At 38.0% G+C, this 20,965-nt stretch overlaps 1 protein-coding gene across 6 annotated transcripts in view; it reads left to right on the top strand.

The window, feature by feature from the left end:
• The window catches only part of PRUNE2 (prune homolog 2 with BCH domain), a 1,332,432-nt gene that overhangs the window by 1,145,987 nt on the left and 165,480 nt on the right, over window positions 1–20,965 (top strand). For all 6 annotated transcript variants that reach the window (XM_044060866.1, XM_044060864.1, XM_044060863.1 and 3 more), the window contains exon 8: window positions 8,423–8,521. In XM_044060866.1, coding sequence (XP_043916801.1) covers window positions 8,423–8,521 — 99 coding nt within the window. The remainder of the gene's footprint in view (window positions 1–8,422; window positions 8,522–20,965) is intronic.

Below are 20,965 nucleotides of genomic sequence, written 5' to 3'. Positions count from 1 at the left end.
TACATTTTCAGAAGTCCCCTGGATATTAGTGGAATGGGTGGAAAAGCATACAGGAACATTACTGTCCAAGGAAAAGAAAAGGCATCTGTCTTCCAGGTCTTCTTCCACAGAATCCTGAAACAGAGTATTGCCATTTGATTGCTCAGAGTGGAGGCAAAGAGGTCTATTTGAGGAATTCTCTACAGAAGGATCAAATCTTTGAAGATTCCCTTATCTAGTTTCTATTGGTGAGGGTCTGCCTTGGTCCTGCTCAGCTTGTCTGCCCCACAGTTTTGCTCTGATGGAATATAGGATGCCTATAGAGTAAGATTATGCAGTGAAGCTATACCCCAAGCTAACATGGCTTGTCTACAAAGGGGGTATGACTTGGTCAGCCCTATCTTGTTGATGTACCACATGTCTGTGATATTATCTGTAACCACTTGAAGAGGTCCTGGTGAGAAAAGATAGTTCAGAAAGTTGAGTGCCTTGATCATTGCAAGCATCTCCTTGATGTTTATGTGATTGCATCTGTCCTTCATATCGTTCACCCGTGCACTTTTATTCTTCCTGAAGCTGTTCCTCGAGCAAAGTCTGAAGCATCTGTGGTAACTGACTGCTTTGGAGTAGGGAGGGAGAAGGGGAGACCTGGATTTAAGAATATCTGCTATCTCTACCAAATGATTTCTCTTCTGACAAACCCCAGCATTGGGATATGAAAAGTTAAAGGGTGTTGATGCTGGGACCAAAGAGGTGTCAGATGCCACTGTATGATCACTGTATGACGTATCTTTCTCATGTGTCATCTTGCCATATATATCATGAGAATCTTAGATACGTTGAGACCCCAAATCTTGAAGTATTCCCTCACAGTGACCAAAGTCTGAGCAGAAAACCTTAGAAATAGATCTAGATAAAGATCTATTTTTTCCTGTAGAAGAAAATATCTTTGAACTGACATGTCTAGTAGACATCCAAGGAGCACAATCCCATGTGACTTAGTCAAGAAAGACTTTCAAATGCTTTCCTGGAGTCCCAGCTTGTGTAAGAGTCCTCTTATCCACAAGGAGAGAGAGAGTCCTGACACTTAGAAAAAGATTCTGCAAAGTTAAGTAAGTCATCTAAATATGGAAAAATGTGGATACCCTATAGTCTGCAAAGGGCTATAATACTCTTGATTGTAGTGGATACTCCACAGGATAAGATAGAGAACTGATAATGTGATCCAGATACACAAACCTTAAGAAATGTCTGAAATGTGGATGAATAGGGATGTGATGATCAGCCAGTTTGGTAAAACTGACCACTTGTACCAAACAAAACCACCACCAGTGATACCCAATGAAAATAACAAATCCTGCAAACACCAATTAAAAAAAGCTGTTAAAGGTGCTAAACAATAAAAATGAAAAATGCCACATGTAATCAGGGAAGTGTGTGATAGTGATGGGCTTATGGCGTTTAGGGTGAGTTAGTTAGTGGGTGCGGGGGGGGTGAGGTGCCGATAGTGACGGGGGTTTATTTAGGTAGTTGGTTGGCGGAGTTAGAGGTGCAGGTAGGTGGTTGAGCGGGTTTAGATGGAATTTAGTTTAGTGCTGGTTTGGAAAGTGCGGTAGTAGGGTAGTTATGGGTGTCGGACCTTAGGGGGTTAGAAGGGGTTAAAGGTTAGTGGATATGTAATGTAATCAGATAGTGTTTAATGGATCTAAATGCTCTTGTCCCAAATCCATTAGCTGGGACTTCTTCAGAGATAATAGCCATTATCATTGATTACTACTGGCATTATCATTGATGGTGACTTTATTTGGTACTGGTGGTCAAGGTTATGGAACTGGTTGGTCGACTTTCTTTTATTCGTGGTGTCTGATGATAAACATATTTAAGTCTGATGTTGTCAGGAAACGTGAAAGAGGAAGAAGAGGAAACATTTTGTGAAGTGACATCATTTTGAATTTGGGCACTATCACAAACAGGTTTAGGAAAGAAAGCTACAGAACTGGTCTCCAGATTTGTTTCTTTCTTTGGCATTAGTAACATCTTTGAATAAGAACCCTTCCCCATCTGGGAAGGGAAAACTGGTTCTGTCACTTTGGACAGCTTAAGATGAACCAGTAGAAACAAAAGAGTATGACTTGGAGGATGATGAATGACTCCCTGGAAAGCAGGAATTTCCCTCCCACTGCCAAATGTAACCTTAATGTCTGACACTATCTGCTGCTAAAAAGAAAAAATGAAGATTAGACTTTTTGGAAGAAAAAAGGGGCCTGAGTGAGTTAGGTTCACAAGGTCACTTGAATTGTCACGACATGTTGGATTGTCCTTAGTTTTGGGAGATTTGAGATTTCTTTTTGGAATCCCCTTGCCATTTCTTCCTAAATATTTGTGTATTTTGTTGAAACTGTTTATTCTGTTTTTTACCAAAACTGAATGAAGGGATAGAAAATCCCATGGAAAATTTGGAAAAGGAGAGATAAAAAGTCTTAGAGTTTCCTTGGATCAGCTTGCCCCTTTCATCATACTATTTGATCACCTCTGCAGCAGAGGGGTCAAACCATAAATCTCTACCCAAGGGAGAATTTAAAATCTCATTTTTAACATCATCTGGACAAGTTCTGAAAATGCAGCCATGCAAACCTCCTCAAAACAGTATTAGTGACCATAGCCCTGGAAAGTATCAACAGAGTCATTCACACACTGTAAACAATGAGTAGTGACCTGTGTAGTAGCTGGTACTAAGTTATTTAAAGCAGATTTATCCTCACAAATAGAAACTGCAGATGTATTCCTCATAGTTTCACAATTTGCCAGAGCAAACTATTTAACATATGAGGCTGACAGTTCAAAATTGTGAAAATCAAAGTTGCAGAAGTATAAATTTTTCCCATACTTGTCAATAATTTCCCATCCTTATCAAAAAGAACAGGACTAGAATTAGCTAAGGGCATAGCAGCAATGGTATCAACTTAAGCTATAGCTGCTGAGTCAGGTTTGGGAATAGTGTGTAAAAATTTAAGACTAAGGAACTTCATACATCCTCTCTGCCTTTTTAGAGACAGCTGATTGACTATCAGGAAAATTGCAGACAGTAAACACTCATCCTCTAAAGCAGACAGGAAAGAAGGAATGGGTGTACCTTCTGGAAAATCCTTTTGTACCAACTTATATTATTTTCTGAGGGACTAAGAAACCTCAGTGTTCTCCCACTGAACACTCTGGCACATTTTAATACCCGTGAGAAAGAGAAACCCACCAGGGAGAATCAGAAACTGCAGAAACTGATCTCTCTCCTGAGGCTGAATTAGAAATCTGAGAAAAAAATGCATCTGTCCCTGCATTTTCCTGTTCAGATTCAGATTATTGAATCTCTTCAGGAAAAGAGGAATCCCTCTTTCTTTTACCAGAAAAATTATACAAAAAAGATTAATAGTCTGAATTAAACCAGAAGCCATTCATGTTCAGTAAACTACTCCTATCCAAAGAAATTGAAGAGGATTAGATACAAATTACTCTGCCTTATGCATCCTGTGTCTGGTGCACATTGTGGTCAGTCTATGCATGCTATAGCATATCCTGTGTATAGTTTTAATTGCACCATTTGTATTGTTACATGTACAGCATATTCTGCCCTATAGTTATAAACCAAAAGTTGCCACTTAGTCAGTGCTACTGCATTCTTTTCCCACCTCTGTCAGATATAGTCCTCTGATGCTGGCTCTTTCTCAAGATCTTCATCAAGCGCCCTCTCTAGTGCTGACTCCAAGACTTCCTCCTGAAAGTCTTTGACCTACTACTGACATGTTGTGTAACTGTACACACTGCAAAAATGTAAGCGTATGCTCCAGGGTTTTACTATGTACCACAAGCAACATCCAAATAGAGGAAGCAGGCCTTTAGCAGGCTAGATGGTTTAGCTAGTGCTATCAAGCTGAACAACACATTCTGGCATCTATCATTTTTATCAATATTTTAGAATGCCATTAAGTGTATATAGTGATGTTGTTATCATTCAGTGTATATTATCAAATATTCCCTGGTAGTATCAAAAGCACTAATAGGGTCAGAACACTCAGTTGTTTCAGAACTAGGTTCTTCTTATCATTTAGGTCTTCACATCTCCTACAAACCAGTATAGAAGCACTTTTTCATGCTGTCAGATTAAAGCTGTACGTTTTGCACCAAGCATCATGCTTATTATATGTATTTGCTTCAAGATTGTTCTTTTCTGTTTTTTCAGATAAGCACAAATTGCTCAAAATATTTTCACAGAAACTGGTCTGCATGCGCATATTAAAGGTTCTTTTTTCTTTTTTAACACCTTGTTAGTTCCCAGAAAAAAATACTGTTCTTTCTTGCAACATTCATAGATTCAGTGAGTACCATGTCCATTTTCATCTTGCCAGAACCCCCTCCTCAGGCAGCACCTCCTTTTCTCTAGGGGGCCATACCAGTCAGTCTTGGAATAAATTTGTGGATACCCATCCACTCATCTAGTGTATGTGTCTAGGAAGATAGTGAGTCGTAGTGCTTAACATTCAGTGGATATTCATTACAGACGTTTGGGAGGCACTGGATTATAAACTTGTCCCGTCATCCTGTTTTATTTACCTTTTAGTGAAGATTTAAGTCCCTGGTTCTAGTATTAGTGGAAATATTAGACCTGCAGAGAAAAAGGAAGTTCGGGACAATTGGGTCTCTAATAATGCTGTAAGCAAGACAGAGATATTCCCTCCAAAAGTCTGTAAGACCCTGAATGAAGGGATAGAGCTTCCAGCCTATGTTAGTAGTCGAAGGACTTTAAGCCTGTGATCATTTTGTTTAGGAACCTTTGGGGTCTTTATACTTGTTTAGTATGTTTAGTGAGATACATCCTAAAAGGTGCATTGTACTCAATAACTGGCCTGATCAATGTTGAGTATAAAGGAGTGATCACCTCCTTAGAACAGGATTATAATACTTTGGCAGTTAGGCTAAATAAAAAGTTTTCCTGACAACTGTTGTTACATGCTGGTCAAAAGGGGGAAGTTACCAACCCAAGAACCTAGGTCTATAACTACAGTTTTGTTTTGTAGAGGTATGTTGTTTAAACAGATTGATGACAGCAGGAATTGTCACCAAAAGGGACAATACCACATTTCAACATTTAGTTTAAGCCCATTTTTAACATAATATGAGTGTTTACTATAGTGAGTTCATTTTGGAGAGTTTGAGGGTGACTTAACAACAACTCCCAGTGTGCAGTCATCTGCAGACTTTGTTAGCCAGAGATCTTGGTTATCTGCTTGGAGATCTGAGAAATAAATACCAAAAAGGACAGGTCCCACCACCAAGCCACTTTCATATATTCTGAATAGGCACCAGCAACCTGCACTCTATGAGTTTGTTTTTTCAACAAGTTTGTTATCCCTCTTACTGTATGTAAGATCAGGTTTCACTTAAATATAGTTTGTTAGACATAAATACTCTTTGCATAGGCCTGGAAATGCAGCCATATTAAAGCGGGTGTATGTCTTCATTTTGTATTTCATATTTTATATTTTACATTTACATGCAGTGTCCATAGAAAGGAGTGTTTCATTGAAGGATACAAATGAGCTCAGAGAAATAACCTTCAGTCTTAGTGATAAAGATAAAATGTGCAGTACATTGAGTACAAACAAATCTTTTTAAATGGTATTAGGCTTGGGAACCAAGGTTAAAGAGGCATGTAGAACTTGTAGAAAATTTACAGAGTTTTAGTATTATTAGGGGAGATACTTTGGAGATAGAAGTCAGTAAGTTTGGACTGATATGCAGAAAGCCATAGCAGTGCAGTCCATAGATGTTTGGTACAGACACTCGAGAGTGAGTGCAGATGTCAGGTCAAATATCCAGCATTCCAGAAACTACAGAAAGCAGGGTAATTAGTATTAATTCTGCCATTCAGGAGGAAAAAGGAACAATTCTGAGAGCAAAAACTAAGCACAGTATAACGGGTACAGAATATACGAATATTATAATTCAGTCTATTTTAGTTTACCATCACTGTTATTGGAGACAGTAAGACTTAATTCAGATTTTGTTGATATCTACCTTCACTGTATGCTGTTACTACATAATAAACCATCTCCATGAGATCTTCAGATCTGGGTAAATAAAAAAGAAATAAAATACATTTAATCCAGTCATTCCAGCTTCCTTACAGTATCTTACAGTTTCTTACCATACATTCAATTGTTACACCATATATGAGTTGATTTTTTTAAAGCATTTAGCCTTTGTGTGATGTCAACATGGGAATAGAGTCAAAATCCTTAACTAGTTTAAGATACTCTGCATGTCATGCTTGGTCACCATCTGCAGCCTCTGACACCCATTCAAAGAGGTTTACCAGATTAAAAAGACAGGATCTACCCTTCACAAAAACCTAACTGTTGGGTCTCAAGTCTAAAAACGATTCTTGATATCACAGTTAATGAGTTCAGTTATAATTTGGCCAATGGCTTTAAAGATGAGGCTTGTAAAGCTGATGGCTAATAGGTCTGCAATTACCTGCATCAATTGCAGTGCTACCCTATTTGGAGGGGCATTGCCACAGCAGTGTGCCACTCATCAGGGACAAGACCAGTAGCTAAAGTTACGTTAAACAGTTTGAGGGGTGTGTATGCAAGGGCATGTTTAGTACTATTACTTAAACATCTAGGCATAGTATCAGGTCCCATGGAGGAAGTAGTTTTGGGCTTAGTTTAACACTTTCAGTAAATGAGCTTTAGAAATAATTTGGGAAGAAAGGGAATTTGATATTTAGAGTACTTGAAGAGAAGTTTTGGGGTGAAGGCAGCATTAAAAATGTTTCTAAGGATATTAGCAATGTCATTTGGGTTAGAATAGGAGGTGTCATTATGAGTAAGATCATAACATGTAGGGTACTGCTTTTCTTTAGTTTTCTAACATAGGATTTATAATTATCTTTGACTTCAGAGGCCAGCTTAAGCTCATGCTCTCATTAGTGGGCCTGATAATGTTCTTCAGTTTTTTTTTTGTAATTTTTGATATTATCCTTCAGAAGATTGATTTTGGGTGTACTAAATAACCTAAGGAGTTTTTTTATTTTGTTGTATAGTTTATTTATGAAGGTCGACCGCCATGGTGGTTTGTTTCTGAATTTTCTGTGATACTTGGTTCCGGTAGGGATGGTTAGCTCTATGCATTTTTCTTAAATGGGTATAGTATTCCTTAGTGAGGCTTGCTGTCATTATTATGTAGAGCAAGTTTATATGTTCAACTGATTTTTTTCTGTTCATGTATGAAAATGACGTGTTCACTTTTTAAGTACGTATCACCTATAAAGTTCATTATGTAATAGTCATCACAATATTCAGTAATTGCTAAGTCTGTCTGATGAACAAACTTTATAGCTAATATCTTCAAAAAAGTTTGTGTATATTGTTATTTTGAAATTGTACTGCATTACCTATAAAATTGGTTGCTTCTGCTCTGGACATGTTTGCATGAGTAGTTTTATAAGGCCTTTTTAAAGACTTCCTTTTTTAATGCATAATCCATTATATTTGCCATGTTGTTGAAATTTTACCTTTGCAAATACTTTTTTCTTCCTGCCTGTCAGCATAAAGTTTTGTTCTTGGCTTCACCATCTCTATTTGCCTAAAGTCTGCTGTTTTCTGCAATTGGAGATGGTAGACCAGTCCATGAGACAGCCTCATAACCATTTTTATCCACATTTGTACAATATCACACTAGTGTACAGCTACTTAAATGTTGAAATGCAGGGCTACTGTCATGTGCTCTTTTGAGGCATGCAGGATTCCTGTGGTACTATAAGCTGAGAATCATGTGCAGGTCTATTTATGCACGTCAACTCGGATATGCTCTACAGTGCGTTTGGGTGGCTGCTATGTTACAGCTTTGCTACAACAATGGAAAATGAGAAGCTGTAGTATTAATGCTGCAAAGAAAGAGCAACTCGCTGTTATTGATACCAGCTGTTTAGTTTTAGCACAATGGGGTCCTTAGCATTTGGAAAGAGCATATATGAGTGTTTTAATTTTTATATCATTCTTCACACTTATAAAGTGATATGACAAATTCTGTAACACAGTAGAAAAGGCTAGTAATTTAAAATGCCTGCTATCCAGCCATGACAACATTGCTGCTTGTACATTTTACTAACTAGAGCCTTCTTGAACTGAAAATAGAAGTTCTTGACATGTTAAAACTGACAAATGTTTGGAAATGTAAGGATATATATATATATATATATATATATATATATATATATATATATATATATATATATATATATATATATATGTGTGTGTGTGTGTGTGTGTGTTTGCATGTGCATATACACGTGTGCATGTGTGTGTCTTTTTCTGTATTTTGTAACATATTACAATGTATTATTATTATCCATAGGCATTCACATCATTTTCCTTTGTATTTTTAGCTCCAAATTCAGCAGTAAGATAAAATATGTCAGCAGCCTGGCAGAACTCGCAGAGTTGATTCCAATGGAGTATGTGCACATTCCAGAGGTTATAATTCAGTAAGTACTATTATATGCATCCAATATATAAAGTAGGAGAAGGTACTTTCTACAGTAAAAAACCAAATAGCACAAGAACCACAAGTAAAATATATATATATTATGGTTGAAACTATTAAAAGAACATTGAAGGTTGAAGGCTACGTTGATTGTAATTCGACTGGAGTTGTTTATATTGCTTTATGCTCGACATGTCCGGCTTTTTATGTCGGCATGACTACTCGTAGCCTAAAAACCAGGATTAGGGAACACCTCTACAGTATAAAAACTAGGGATGGCAACAATGCCCTTTTTAAGCATTCTGTAGTTTGTCCTTTTTTTAAAAAATTTTTATTTTCTGTATTAGAAACTGTGTGCCCTGATTTAAGAATGGGTGATTTTAAAAATTATCTCGAGCAGCGTGAAACTGTATGGCAGGTGAGATTAAATTCTGACAAATCTCCTGGCATCAATGATGCCATTAACATTGCTGTTTGGTTCTCTCTTTGCTTTGCTTTCCGTCCGTGGATTTTTTACTTGTACTTTCTACAGTGCCTGAGTGTTTGCAGGAGGTTGCAGAAGAAATTGTTTCTTTGTTTCAGTGTTATCTGGTTTGCTGGGACAGATAATTAATTTATAGTATCACTGTCCAGTTTCACTATATGACCTAAGTATATTCTCAGGTCAAGTAGGTGATGGGGAGGCACACAGGGGAAGAAAGCATGTCCTCAGAGACGTGTGATACTGTATACTGAAGGAGACACATGAGCAGTAGTTGTGATGTAGCACAACACCAGCCTTTGGAAACATGAGGCCACACAGAATGTAGTTACAGTGAGGATGAGTGGTGGCACAGCCACAGTCCAGATAATGACATGCCATATACATACTTTCACAGGTGGGGATGAAGGGGTATGGCCAAGCTGCAATGGACATACAGACTGCGGTTCAACAGGCTGTTGTGCTGTTTTGTGTGTGTGTGTGTGTGTGTGTGTGTGTGTGTGTGTGTGTGTGTGTGTGTGTGTGTGTTGAGGGAGAGTAATAAATAAGTAATATGCAAAAGTAGTAAGTGAAATGTGAACAAATCAAGGGACCAGAATTCCCCAGACAAAGAACTGCGTATATATATATATATATATATATATATATATATATATATATATATAGGTTTACAACCATTAGGTCAAGTAGGTTCGGTTGAACCCACTTCAGTCGAAGTCCGGAGGCCGAATGACGACATTGTCGAAGTACAACTCGCTTCCGAGGTCGAAGTCGAATTGTATTTCGGCAATGTCAGAATTCGGCATTATCACTTTCGTGGACATGGGTCGTTGATCCCATTATGATAGTAAACCATACATATATATATATATATATATATATATATATATATATATATATATATATATATATATATGTATATACAGAGAGAGAGAGGATATAAAAAGTGTACACACCCCTGTTAAAATGCCAGTTTTTTGTGATATAAAAAAATGAGACCACAAGAAATCATTTTAAAACTTTTCCTACCTTTAATGTGACTTATAACCTGTACAATTCAATTGAAAAACAAACAAATCTGTTAGAGGAAAAAATATAAAAACTAAAAAACGTACAATAAGCTGGTTGCATACGTGTGCACCCCTTAAACTAATGCTCAGGTATCTACAAGTAAGAAGAGTGGCACAAGCTAAAAGATGTAAAGGATGTATACTTCACAGCAAAGAGATACGAAAGGTGACTTAATGACTTATATGTACTACAAGTCTATAGGTAAGAAATGTGAGCGCTTTAAAGCCAGGTAATAATTTGTAGTCATTGTTTTCTACACTGCTTTCTGAAAAGGATGAATTTCACCTTTTATATCAGCTGTTTGACTTTTTTCAGCTGTCACATTTCACTGTCCCATGAACCTAATTGCTAGGCTGATACTTTAATTTGTTAAGGAAGGTCATAGATGTCAGATGTCATCCTGAAATTGTTGACTAGGACTCAAAACAACATTCTTGTTGCAGCCACACTGATGTCAGCTACATGGAATTATGTCAGTAATGAAGAGAAAACAACAATATTTAATGTCAGTTATTATGGTTTCTATAAAGCACCCTCATATCTGCTGGCTTCAGTTTGATTGTTTCCACAGAAGGTTATAAATAGGACATTTGTGGTCTATTATTTTATTTCTGATTGGTCTCATCAGTAAACTAGCTCATCTGACAGGCACTAATGTACACTCCTGTCATAGTCCCAGCTCATCAGACAGACTCTAATGCTACCCATGTACACTCCTGTCATAGTCCCAGCTCATCAGACAGACTCTAATGCTACCCATGTACACTGATATCATAGTCCTAGCTTGTCAGACAGGCACTAATGCTACCCATGTACACTCCTGTCATAGTCCCAGCTCATCAGACAGACTCTAATGCTACCCATGTACACTGATATCATAGGCCTAGCTTGTCAGACAGACACTAATGTTACCCATGTACACTGATATCATAGGCCTAGCTTGTCAGACTCTAATGCTACCCATGTACACTGCTATCAGTCCTAGCTTGTCAGACAGGCACTAATGCTACCCATGTACACTGATATCATAGGCCTAGCTTGTCAGACAGACACTAATGTTACCCATGTACACTGATATCATAGGCCTAGCTTGTCAGACTCTAATGCTACCCATGTACACTGCTATCAGTCCTAGCTTGTCAGACAGGCACTAATGCTACCCATGTACACTGCTATCATAGGCCTAGCTTGTCAGACTCTAATGCTACCCATGTACACTGCTATCAGTCCTAGCTTGTCAGACAGGCACTAATGCTACCCATGTACACTGCTATCATAGTCCTAGCTTGTCAGACAGGCACTAATGCTACCCACGCACACTGTTATCATAGTCCTAGCTTGTCAGACAGGCACTAATGCTACCCATGTACACTGATATCATAGGCCTAGCTTGTCAGACAGACACTAATGCTACCCATGTACACTGCTATCATAGTCCTAGCTCATCAGACAGACTCTAATGCTACCCATGTACACTGATATCATAGGCCTAGCTTGTCAGACAGACACTAATGTTACCCATGTACACTGCTATCATAGTCCTAGCTCATCAGACAGACTCTAATGCTACCCATGTACACTGATATCATAGGCCTAGCTTGTCAGACAGACACTAATGCTACCCATGTACACTGCTATCATAGTCCTAGCTTGTCAGACAGGCACTAATGCTACCCATGTACACTGCTATCAGTCCTAGCTTGTCAGACAGACACTAATGCTACCCATGTACACTGCTATCATAGTCCTAGCTTGTCAGACAGGCACTAATGCTACCCATGTACACTGCTATCATAGTCCTAGCTTGTCAGACAGGCACTAATGCTACCCATGCACACTGTTATCATAGTCCTAGCTTGTCAGACAGGCACTAATGCTACCCATGCACACTGCTATTATAGTCCTAGCTTGTCAGACAGGCACTAATGCTACCCATGCACACTGTTATCATAGTCCTAGCTTGTCATACAGGCACTAATGCCACCAATGTACACTGCTATCATAGTCCTAGCTTGTCAGACAGGCACTAATGCTACCCATGTACACTGCTATCATAGTCCTAGCTTGTCAGACAGGCACTAATGCTACCCATGTACACTGCTATCATAGTCCTAGCTTGTCAGACAGTCACTAATGCTACCCATGTACACTGCTGTCATAGTCCTAGCTTGCCAGACAGGCACTAATGCTACCCATGTACACTGCTATCATAGTCCTAGCTTGTCAGACAGGCACTAATGCTACCCATGTACACTGCTATCATAGTCCTAGCTTGTCAGACAGACACTAATGCTACCTATACTCCACTTCAGATAGACTGAGTTTTATGTTATGTATGTGGTGCGTAAGAAGACAAGGAATATGGGACATGCATCACAAAAACTTCCTTTACTTAATTATAAATTCATTTTAGTAGATAATGACTACCACCCCTAAACCTCCGCCTATATTCAACCTTAAACCCATCTCAACATCCTATATAAAAAAGTTAGTCTCCAAATTAAAACCATGCTCCAATGCCCCTGACAATATCCCATACTCCTTCCTAAAAATAGCCGCAGTGGTATCGCTCTTCCCATTAGCATCCTTAGCAAAGATCCATGCTAGAATTTCATGTTCCCAAACTATGGCACACTGCCTTCATTCTACCTCTCCATAAAGGAGGCAAAAACAACAACATCTCCAACTTCCGCCCCATAGCCATCCTCTCCCCAATTTCCAAACTACTAGAAAAATGCATTCACATTCAGCTCATTCCATTCTTAGCCAATAACCAACTAATCACTCCAACCCAACACAGCTTCCATCCAGGCCATAGTACAACCACTGCCCTTCTCTCCTTCCTAGAGACAATAAATCTTGCCCGGGACTCTGGAAAAATAGTTTCTACTGTTCTTCTAGATCTGTCCAAGGCATTTGATACCATCTCCCACACCCATCTCCTAAACCATCTCTCCGACCTTAATCTCTCCCAGAATATGTTATCCTGGTTCTCTAGCTACCTCTCCAATAGATCTCAAGCTGTAAAATGGGGGCAGGCACCTCAACCTTCCTTCTCACCCTCACTGGGGTTCCCCAGGGATCCATACTCAGTCCAATGCTGTTTAACATCTTTATTAACAGTTTCCACAAATCCATACTCAATACCAAAATTGTACAATATGCAGACGATTCCACATTAATCTGCAGTGCCACCAACCTCCCAGAGCTTCAGACACTGACCCAAGCTGCTTTATCCACCACTGAAAATTGGATGCTTCGGAATCACCTCTCACTAAATGCCAATAAATCCAAAATACTATTATTCTCTCCCTCAAAAGCTTCCCTTCTTGATAAAAATTAATTCCAAATCGTTAGCCAAAATAACTCCATAATACAGGGTGTTCCCTTTGCCAAACTACTTGGGGTCACTATTGATGAACACCTGAAATTCAACACTCACATCCAGCAAAACATTAAGAAAAGCCATATAAAACTTGGTATGATATACAGGAACATCCAATTTCCCTCTCCTTCCACCAGGCAAACACTTGCCACTACCTATATATTCCCCTCACTAATGTATGGTGCCCCTCTATTAACTAACTTATCTGCCACACTCACTTCAAAATTGGAAGTCTGTTATAATAAGATTTCTATATTTGTCACCAAAGCCAAGTACTCCTCCCATCACTGTATTGCCATTAATTTGTTACACTGGCTTGACCTCTCCAACCATCTAGACCATCTTAAGATTACCACAGCCCACAAACTAATCTTTCAGCCCTCTAAGTGCCCTGCTCTTTGCAACATCCTTCTCCCCTACACTCCTCAGAGAACTCTCAGATCTACTTACCAAAACCTAACCTATGTCCGAAAACCCAGTCGCCCTGCTGGTCAACTCCTGCTATCCTTTTCCTTAACAAAAAAATGGAATTCTCTTCCATCCTCTCTAAGGACCTGTGCAAACTTTGAAAACTTTAAATCCCAGTTACATTCCTACCTTTACTCTAACAGAAAATGCAACTGCATTCTCTCCACCTCTAAATCCCTCTCCAGCTATGATCTATAGGCTACCACACATATGTACATATTGTAAATATCAAATTTGTACCATGTACCTAAGAATCTACACCTGCTCTCTAACATGAAATGTAACTGTAAATTGTTCATTAATAATATTGTGTCTGTATCTAAAGGTAACATGTGCCTAAGAAATTACACCTGCTCTCTAGCATGAAACATAATTGTAAATTGTTCTTCTTTGCTATATTGTATCTGTATCTAAACTTTGTAACATGGAGCTTTTCTCCCCAGGCCTCCACTGAAAATGGGCTCTCTGAGCCCAGTGGACATCCCCAGTCATCAAACTGGAAATAAATAAATAAATAAATAACTTAGTTAATTCTGGTATGTATTATACGTTAAATACTTATTTTATTTGTGTACTGCCTGTTTATTGTCCTGATTTTAACCTGCACTGTAAGGTGTTTTAACTGCTATAGTGATCAGTCGAGAACTCCAGTGTGGTACTTCTTCACATCCCATGCATAGGATTGTTGTAGACACTAAAAGTAACAGATGTAGTGCATATGATTATTAAAAAGGTACTCATCTGTAGTCAGTCCTGCCTGCGGAAGGGAACACACATATTGAGTGAAGTAAATCATGGTATACCTGATGATAATCCACATTAATATTTCATGTTCCTCATGGAAACTGACCGCTAAGGAATTACCACACAACCTAACATGCTGGTTAGTGCTGTGTCAGTTCCTTCCTATATGACAGGATGCAGCTTTGAGAGAGAAAGAGTGTTTGTAAGCTTAATAAACAGTGCCAGTAGAAAAACAACAGTACTACAAAAGCAACAAAATCTGCCACAGGTCAGTTACGGTGTGGGTAATAATGCTTGGAAGTAATGCTTTAAGTTACAGTATGACACTATAAAAGATGAGTATGAATTTAAATGTATGAAATGGAGAGACAGAGAAGTACAGCATTTGAGGATGGAGGGATAAAGGGAAGTAAGTGGATAGTGAGGGATGGATTTTGAGGCATACACTTAGTGGATCTAGACTTTGATGTATAGGGACACTTGATAAAACAGAAGGTGTGACAGATTCTGTAAAAAAAAAATCAGACTCAGTAAAAAAAAAAATCTGCATTGTGCAGTGCAGGGTCGCACTAATCATTACTGACACACTGTGCTTTGGAACTCTTGTAGTAGAAATACAATTAAAATAAGCAGTCCCCATAGCCCCCAGCATGGAGTTGCACAGTTACAGAAGAGCCTTTATGCTGCAGTTTATTAAGACATGTCATTGTGCATGTTATTTGCCTACTTCTGCTATTCAATGCACTATGCATCTCATGCCATGTGATACAGCCCAGCTAAATGCTTACAGAAATCAGAATAGCAAAGCAGCTGGCAGGACTAGATGACTAAGGAGCAACTTCTCAAACTCAGTGCAAGAAATCTGAATAAAGCCAAAAATAATGATGGGGGGGTGGGGGCATTTAAATGTTGCTCTTACAAACTTAGATAATTGCTAGAATAATAGATTTTGCATTAGCATGCATTTTCTGAAGGAAATGAAGTCTGAAACATGAAAGTATGTCATTATTTAGTGATTTCAATCCTTAATGGTTTACCAGAAAACTCAAATTGTTTAAGGAATCAACGAAAAAGGTATGGCAAAAATCAGCAGATGTGTTATGTTTACAAGCTACAAAATTTGTCCAGAATTCGAAATGACAAGACAAAGCGTCATGCTATCCAACAACCAGAATATCACAAAATAGCTCAGTGCACCATGCATCTTGTATCAATATTTAATAAAACAAAATAATCAGCTAATGCATTTTCACAAAACAGCTTCCTCAGGCTCTGTTTTGTGTAACAGCTTTCTCAGAGCCTGCGGAAGCTATTATACAAACACTCTTTAGCTGTTATTTTGTTTTATTAAATATTGATCAGTATGATGCTATAGTCTACATTACTCTGTAATTGCAGATCTGGCAGTGGTCATGGCTGAAAAGGGTCATTGGGCAGGCATACTTACAAAATGTATTTTGTTTATTTTATTTAAAGTTTGTTAACTTGTAAGTGTGCCTGCCCAAGGATCCTTTTCAGCCATGACCTCTGCCAGATCTGCAAATACAGAGTACAGACATAAAATAAAAAGTTTAAATATACGGACTATAGCATCATACAAAGAGATACAGTTACAAACAGGAGCATAACTAAAACACATTTCTGGAATGTGCTGACTAGGCATCATACATACTATCATATTTAAGTATATAACACAGTATATAAGCACAATATTTTCTGTTGTGTTTTCATAAAATGTAAAGTGAGGTATCAGATGCTTAGTATAGGTTTAAAAGCATAAGCATACAGATCATGTAAAATTAAATCTCGGATTTTGCAGTGGCTTGGAAAATCCCCCCATTCCTTCACCATTTTTTCATCTTTTCCCATCTATTTCCTTCCTCTTTAATACATTTTATTATTATTATTATTATTATTATTATTATTATTATTATTATTATTATTATTATTATCATTACTATTATATTTAAAAGTCATGTCACCAGCAGCAGAATCTTAATCATCATTTGCAGAAGTTCAGTAGTGTTCATACTCAGGCCACAGCGCTAAACTGTGCACCCTAAAAATCACGTGGTGCAGCCATCCCAAAAATAGACGCCCCCTCCTTCTCTTGGTAAAGAGCTGATATAGTTTATACTGGAATGGAGATTTTCATTTCACACTGTTGTACTGCTTAGAATTGTGGAATGAGGCATAAATTCCTTATGAATAATAGCACAATGCTTTGAGAATGGTACTGCTTTAATGAAATGCACAGTCACAACACCATGTCATATTATCAGACAGTAGTCACATATAAGTGACTTATGCCTCATTCTGCAATTTTTCCAAACATTCTGTAACTTCTACCCCCAACATTGATCTAGACTCTGTATCTGATGCAAGGTGCTTGATAACATGGATGCAGGTAAAGCTACTACCATCACAAATGTTGTTGATACAAAGCACTTTGAAACAGAAGTAACTGAGTTATTTCCAGTTTTGAAACATGAATAGGGTAAAATTTGGTAACTTCAGTAGTCAACACAAGATTGACAAACTAAGCTAGATTAAAAAAAAAAACATAATAAAATGTGATCTTGAAAATAGCAAACATCATAACAATTTGCAAACTGTAGACATCCGGGATGGGAGCAGAGACCATCCCACCCCTCTGCCTCACAAATCCAACATGCCTCTCAGATTGTGAAGCTCAAGTGAAGAGTGGGAGCCAGGAGCATAGATGCCACATTCTATGAGCCAGGTGAGGATGCCAGAGTAGTTATTACGTAGTGTAATCCTTAAAAACTACCTGCTGTTTGCATAGCTACATGTTGTGGATACCCGTGATGCTTTGATGAAGCACAACAACTCCTTGGCTTTTGTTCATGAGCATTAACATCTGAGGGACTTCTAAGCATGCCAATATCATGTGAAACTGGGGTTGATAATGTAATGGGTGATGTTAAGCTTACTTTTAAAATAACTAATATTATTTACAGAGCCCTTTAAATATTTTTTATTTTTAACATAAAAAGCATACATATGAATATGTGTGTGATCAGCCCGAGAGACTGATCAAGTAAATCTACACATATATATATATATATATATATATATATGGTTGCAATCCTAACTTTCTCCCTTTATGCCAACAAATTTACTTTTGTCTCTTGATATATAATCAGTTTGAGTAATTCCATTTTGAACCTGCTACCAAAAATGGCAAGTATGCAAACAGTGAAGTATTATCTGGTCTGCACATGTTAAGGCTACTGAGGTAACATGCATAGATCAGTCAGTACATGCAGTCATACTGGAGACAGATGAGCTGGAGTGTCATAATAGGTGATGTGGGTTACAAACAGTACCCTAGCTCAGAATAAAGCCGTGATCAGAAGTATACCAGGAGAGGATCATACTGGGTCATGTTGGAACTGTTATCAGAGGTAGGAGAGGGAAGTATTAGCCTTACCTGCAATGGAAATAAAGACATATAGAACCCTGAACATGAGTAAGCCAAATGGGGAAAATAATTAGTATTACTGGCATTTCCTGTGATGCACTTAATATTGCCCACTGAGGTACACAGACATCCCTGATGCTTTATTAGATTGCAAGCCCCTTTTCTCCAAGTTTAAATGTTACATAGTAGAAAGACAACGTTGCTGTTGTAGCTAAAGCTAATCCATAAGTGTTTGTGTGTCTTGGTGTGGGTGTGTGGAAACCATGCATGTGCATATGTGATGGGATTGCTACAAAGTTCATCCCATTTGAGAGAAGGCCATTTTCTTCTTGCATAACATTTCAGGGTATGGGGTGTATGGGGTCACCACAAATCCCCTCTACTTGCTCTTGTGTATCCAAGTTTGACCACTGACTTTCCAAAAATTGTATTGGAAGTTTTTTTGTACTCGCCTCATATACTGCTAAATATGTAATGTTGAAAGATTGCAGCAATCCCATCCTGCAGGAATATTGTCACATTGAATTGCATAATTTGTTGCTTAAATGAAACTTGGAAACAAGGGCATAAGGGAGGATCTCACATGCTGAAAAACAGGCTTGAATATTGCAGAAAATATACAGAATACAAGACCAGATTCCAGATGAGATAATGCAGTTATCAATTTTAAAATATTCCTTTTAAATGAATAGTCACTAACCTTTCTGCCCATGGATTTGTACAAAAACATTCCATCATAACTCTCCTGTATAATTTCTTTCTTCTGCCATTTACAGTGTTATTCTTCTGCAGTTTCCAAACATTACAATGATCCCACTTATTGTACTCCAGTCTGTTTCTATCAACAGTACACTATATTTTTCTCCTGACACTAAACTTTGTCTCCAAACTCAAGGGTAGGATCCATAATGAAAAATTAGGACTACAGTTTTGTAATTTGAAACATTTAAAGCTGCAAATAACATACACACACACACACACACACACACACACATGTATATATATATATATATATATATATATATATATATATATATATATATATATATGTCATAATTTGATAAGTTGTATACAACAGTCATGGTTTTCTGGGGGATCATGCCCCCTCCACTCCCCAGTATAGGAAATTTGCTCCCACATTCCTAGTCTCTAATTATATTATACCTGTGGTCACGCAGCCATGGAGAAAATATAAAACTAGTTAAATCACACGTTTCCCTTACTCCAAATCACCCAAGCATCCTAGATACTATGAAGCAGCACCGGTGACAAGGCAATTGCTGGAACACTGAAATACTAAGAAAGGTAGAAGTCACATAAAAGACATAAAACACTTCAAGTGTCAACTAAATATTACCTGACAAGTGGTAGTGTTTCAAATTAAAAGAGGTAAAATACAAACTTTAATCTTTGTGACACATTGCCCATCTTCACATTTTAAACTAAATTACCAAACAAGTTTACTACATTTAAAGATTGAAATAATAAAATATACAACTTTCAACCGCAGCAAATTAAAAAACTATGTACAAAAAACATAAAACATATGCTTGATGATTTAATAACTTAGAAAATGTGAAGGTCTGTCATCAGTCTGATATTTAGTGCTGTCATAATGTGAAGTGCGATTATTTGTTTTACAGGAAGGCTGTTGTAGTCTTCTAAGAGAAGAGGAAAAAGTTAGCCTTCATTTCTATGTTCATAACCTATGTGACACCCCTGCACTGGCCCAGTAATCAAGGAGCCTCAATCCTCACCACTGGCAACAGCTAGGGGACAAACACACTGGGAAGATGACAAGTACACACACAGTAAAGTGCAATTTCCCTTAAGAGCAAACATAGATCACAGCCAGTCTGGGGCTGGTTTCTCCCTCTTTTTTCAGATCCCCAATAAGACTCCCCACTGGCACAGCTATAGAGTTGAGATCACAGGTGAGTGGCCAAGCTAAGATCTCCATCACCCTCTCTGTCCAACCAGTGCTTCATGCCCCTGCCCAAGTAGCTGACACACAAACTGTTTGAGATTTGATTTATATACAAACACACACACACACACACACACACACACACACACACACACACACACACACACACACACACACACACACACACACACACACTCCTGGAAAAGGCTGGCACGGGTTTACTAGCTATGCTCCCTTCTGCACAGACTATAAGGTAGTTCCAGCTGCCACCAGCCACCCTTTATCAGCTACTCTAAGACCCTTAACAAAGGGTGTCCAATCTTACTGTGTAATGTTACTATTAATCCAAATGGTAGTCTGTCCAAGGGCAAGGCTATTTAGAAATGACCTGTACAGTGTCACTAAATAGATATGCAAGTACTCTAGGAGCTTAAATATGTCTCACAGATATCAGACACAAATATAGGTTTAAATATATTTAATAATAAAGAAATAGTAAAAGAGTAAGACAATACTCAGTAAGTAATCAGTTAAATCAGAGTTCAAAATCACAGGAAATATTTAAAACAACATTGCAGGACAGTCTCAAATAAATAGAGAAAACATCTAAACTAATCTTTACTATATTCTTAACTATATCTAAAAGAAATGACTGTACCCTAGTTACTTATTATTAGCAAGGCAAGTGCAGATGGTGGTGATGAGTGAATGTTTATAGGTCAAAGACAAGATACAAAACGCTTAGTCTCTCTCTCTCTCTCTGAGACAGTTCTTAAATTAATATCAAGTATTACTGCTGGGTTAGCTTGGATGACATCACTTTTTGTCAGGTGACTTAAGTTCCCAAGCTAACCCCCCCCCCCCATTGTAGCATTTGACATCTCCTTGTGAAAAACACATATCCTTCAGATGTTTGCAGTTGCT

The sequence above is a fragment of the Protopterus annectens genome, chromosome 2.part0 (assembly GCF_019279795.1).
Source record: "Protopterus annectens isolate FY-2018-M chromosome 2.part0, PAN1.0, whole genome shotgun sequence".
NCBI classification, from domain to species: domain Eukaryota; kingdom Metazoa; phylum Chordata; order Ceratodontiformes; family Protopteridae; genus Protopterus; species Protopterus annectens.
This window is presented reverse-complemented; position numbering and strand designations above follow the sequence as displayed.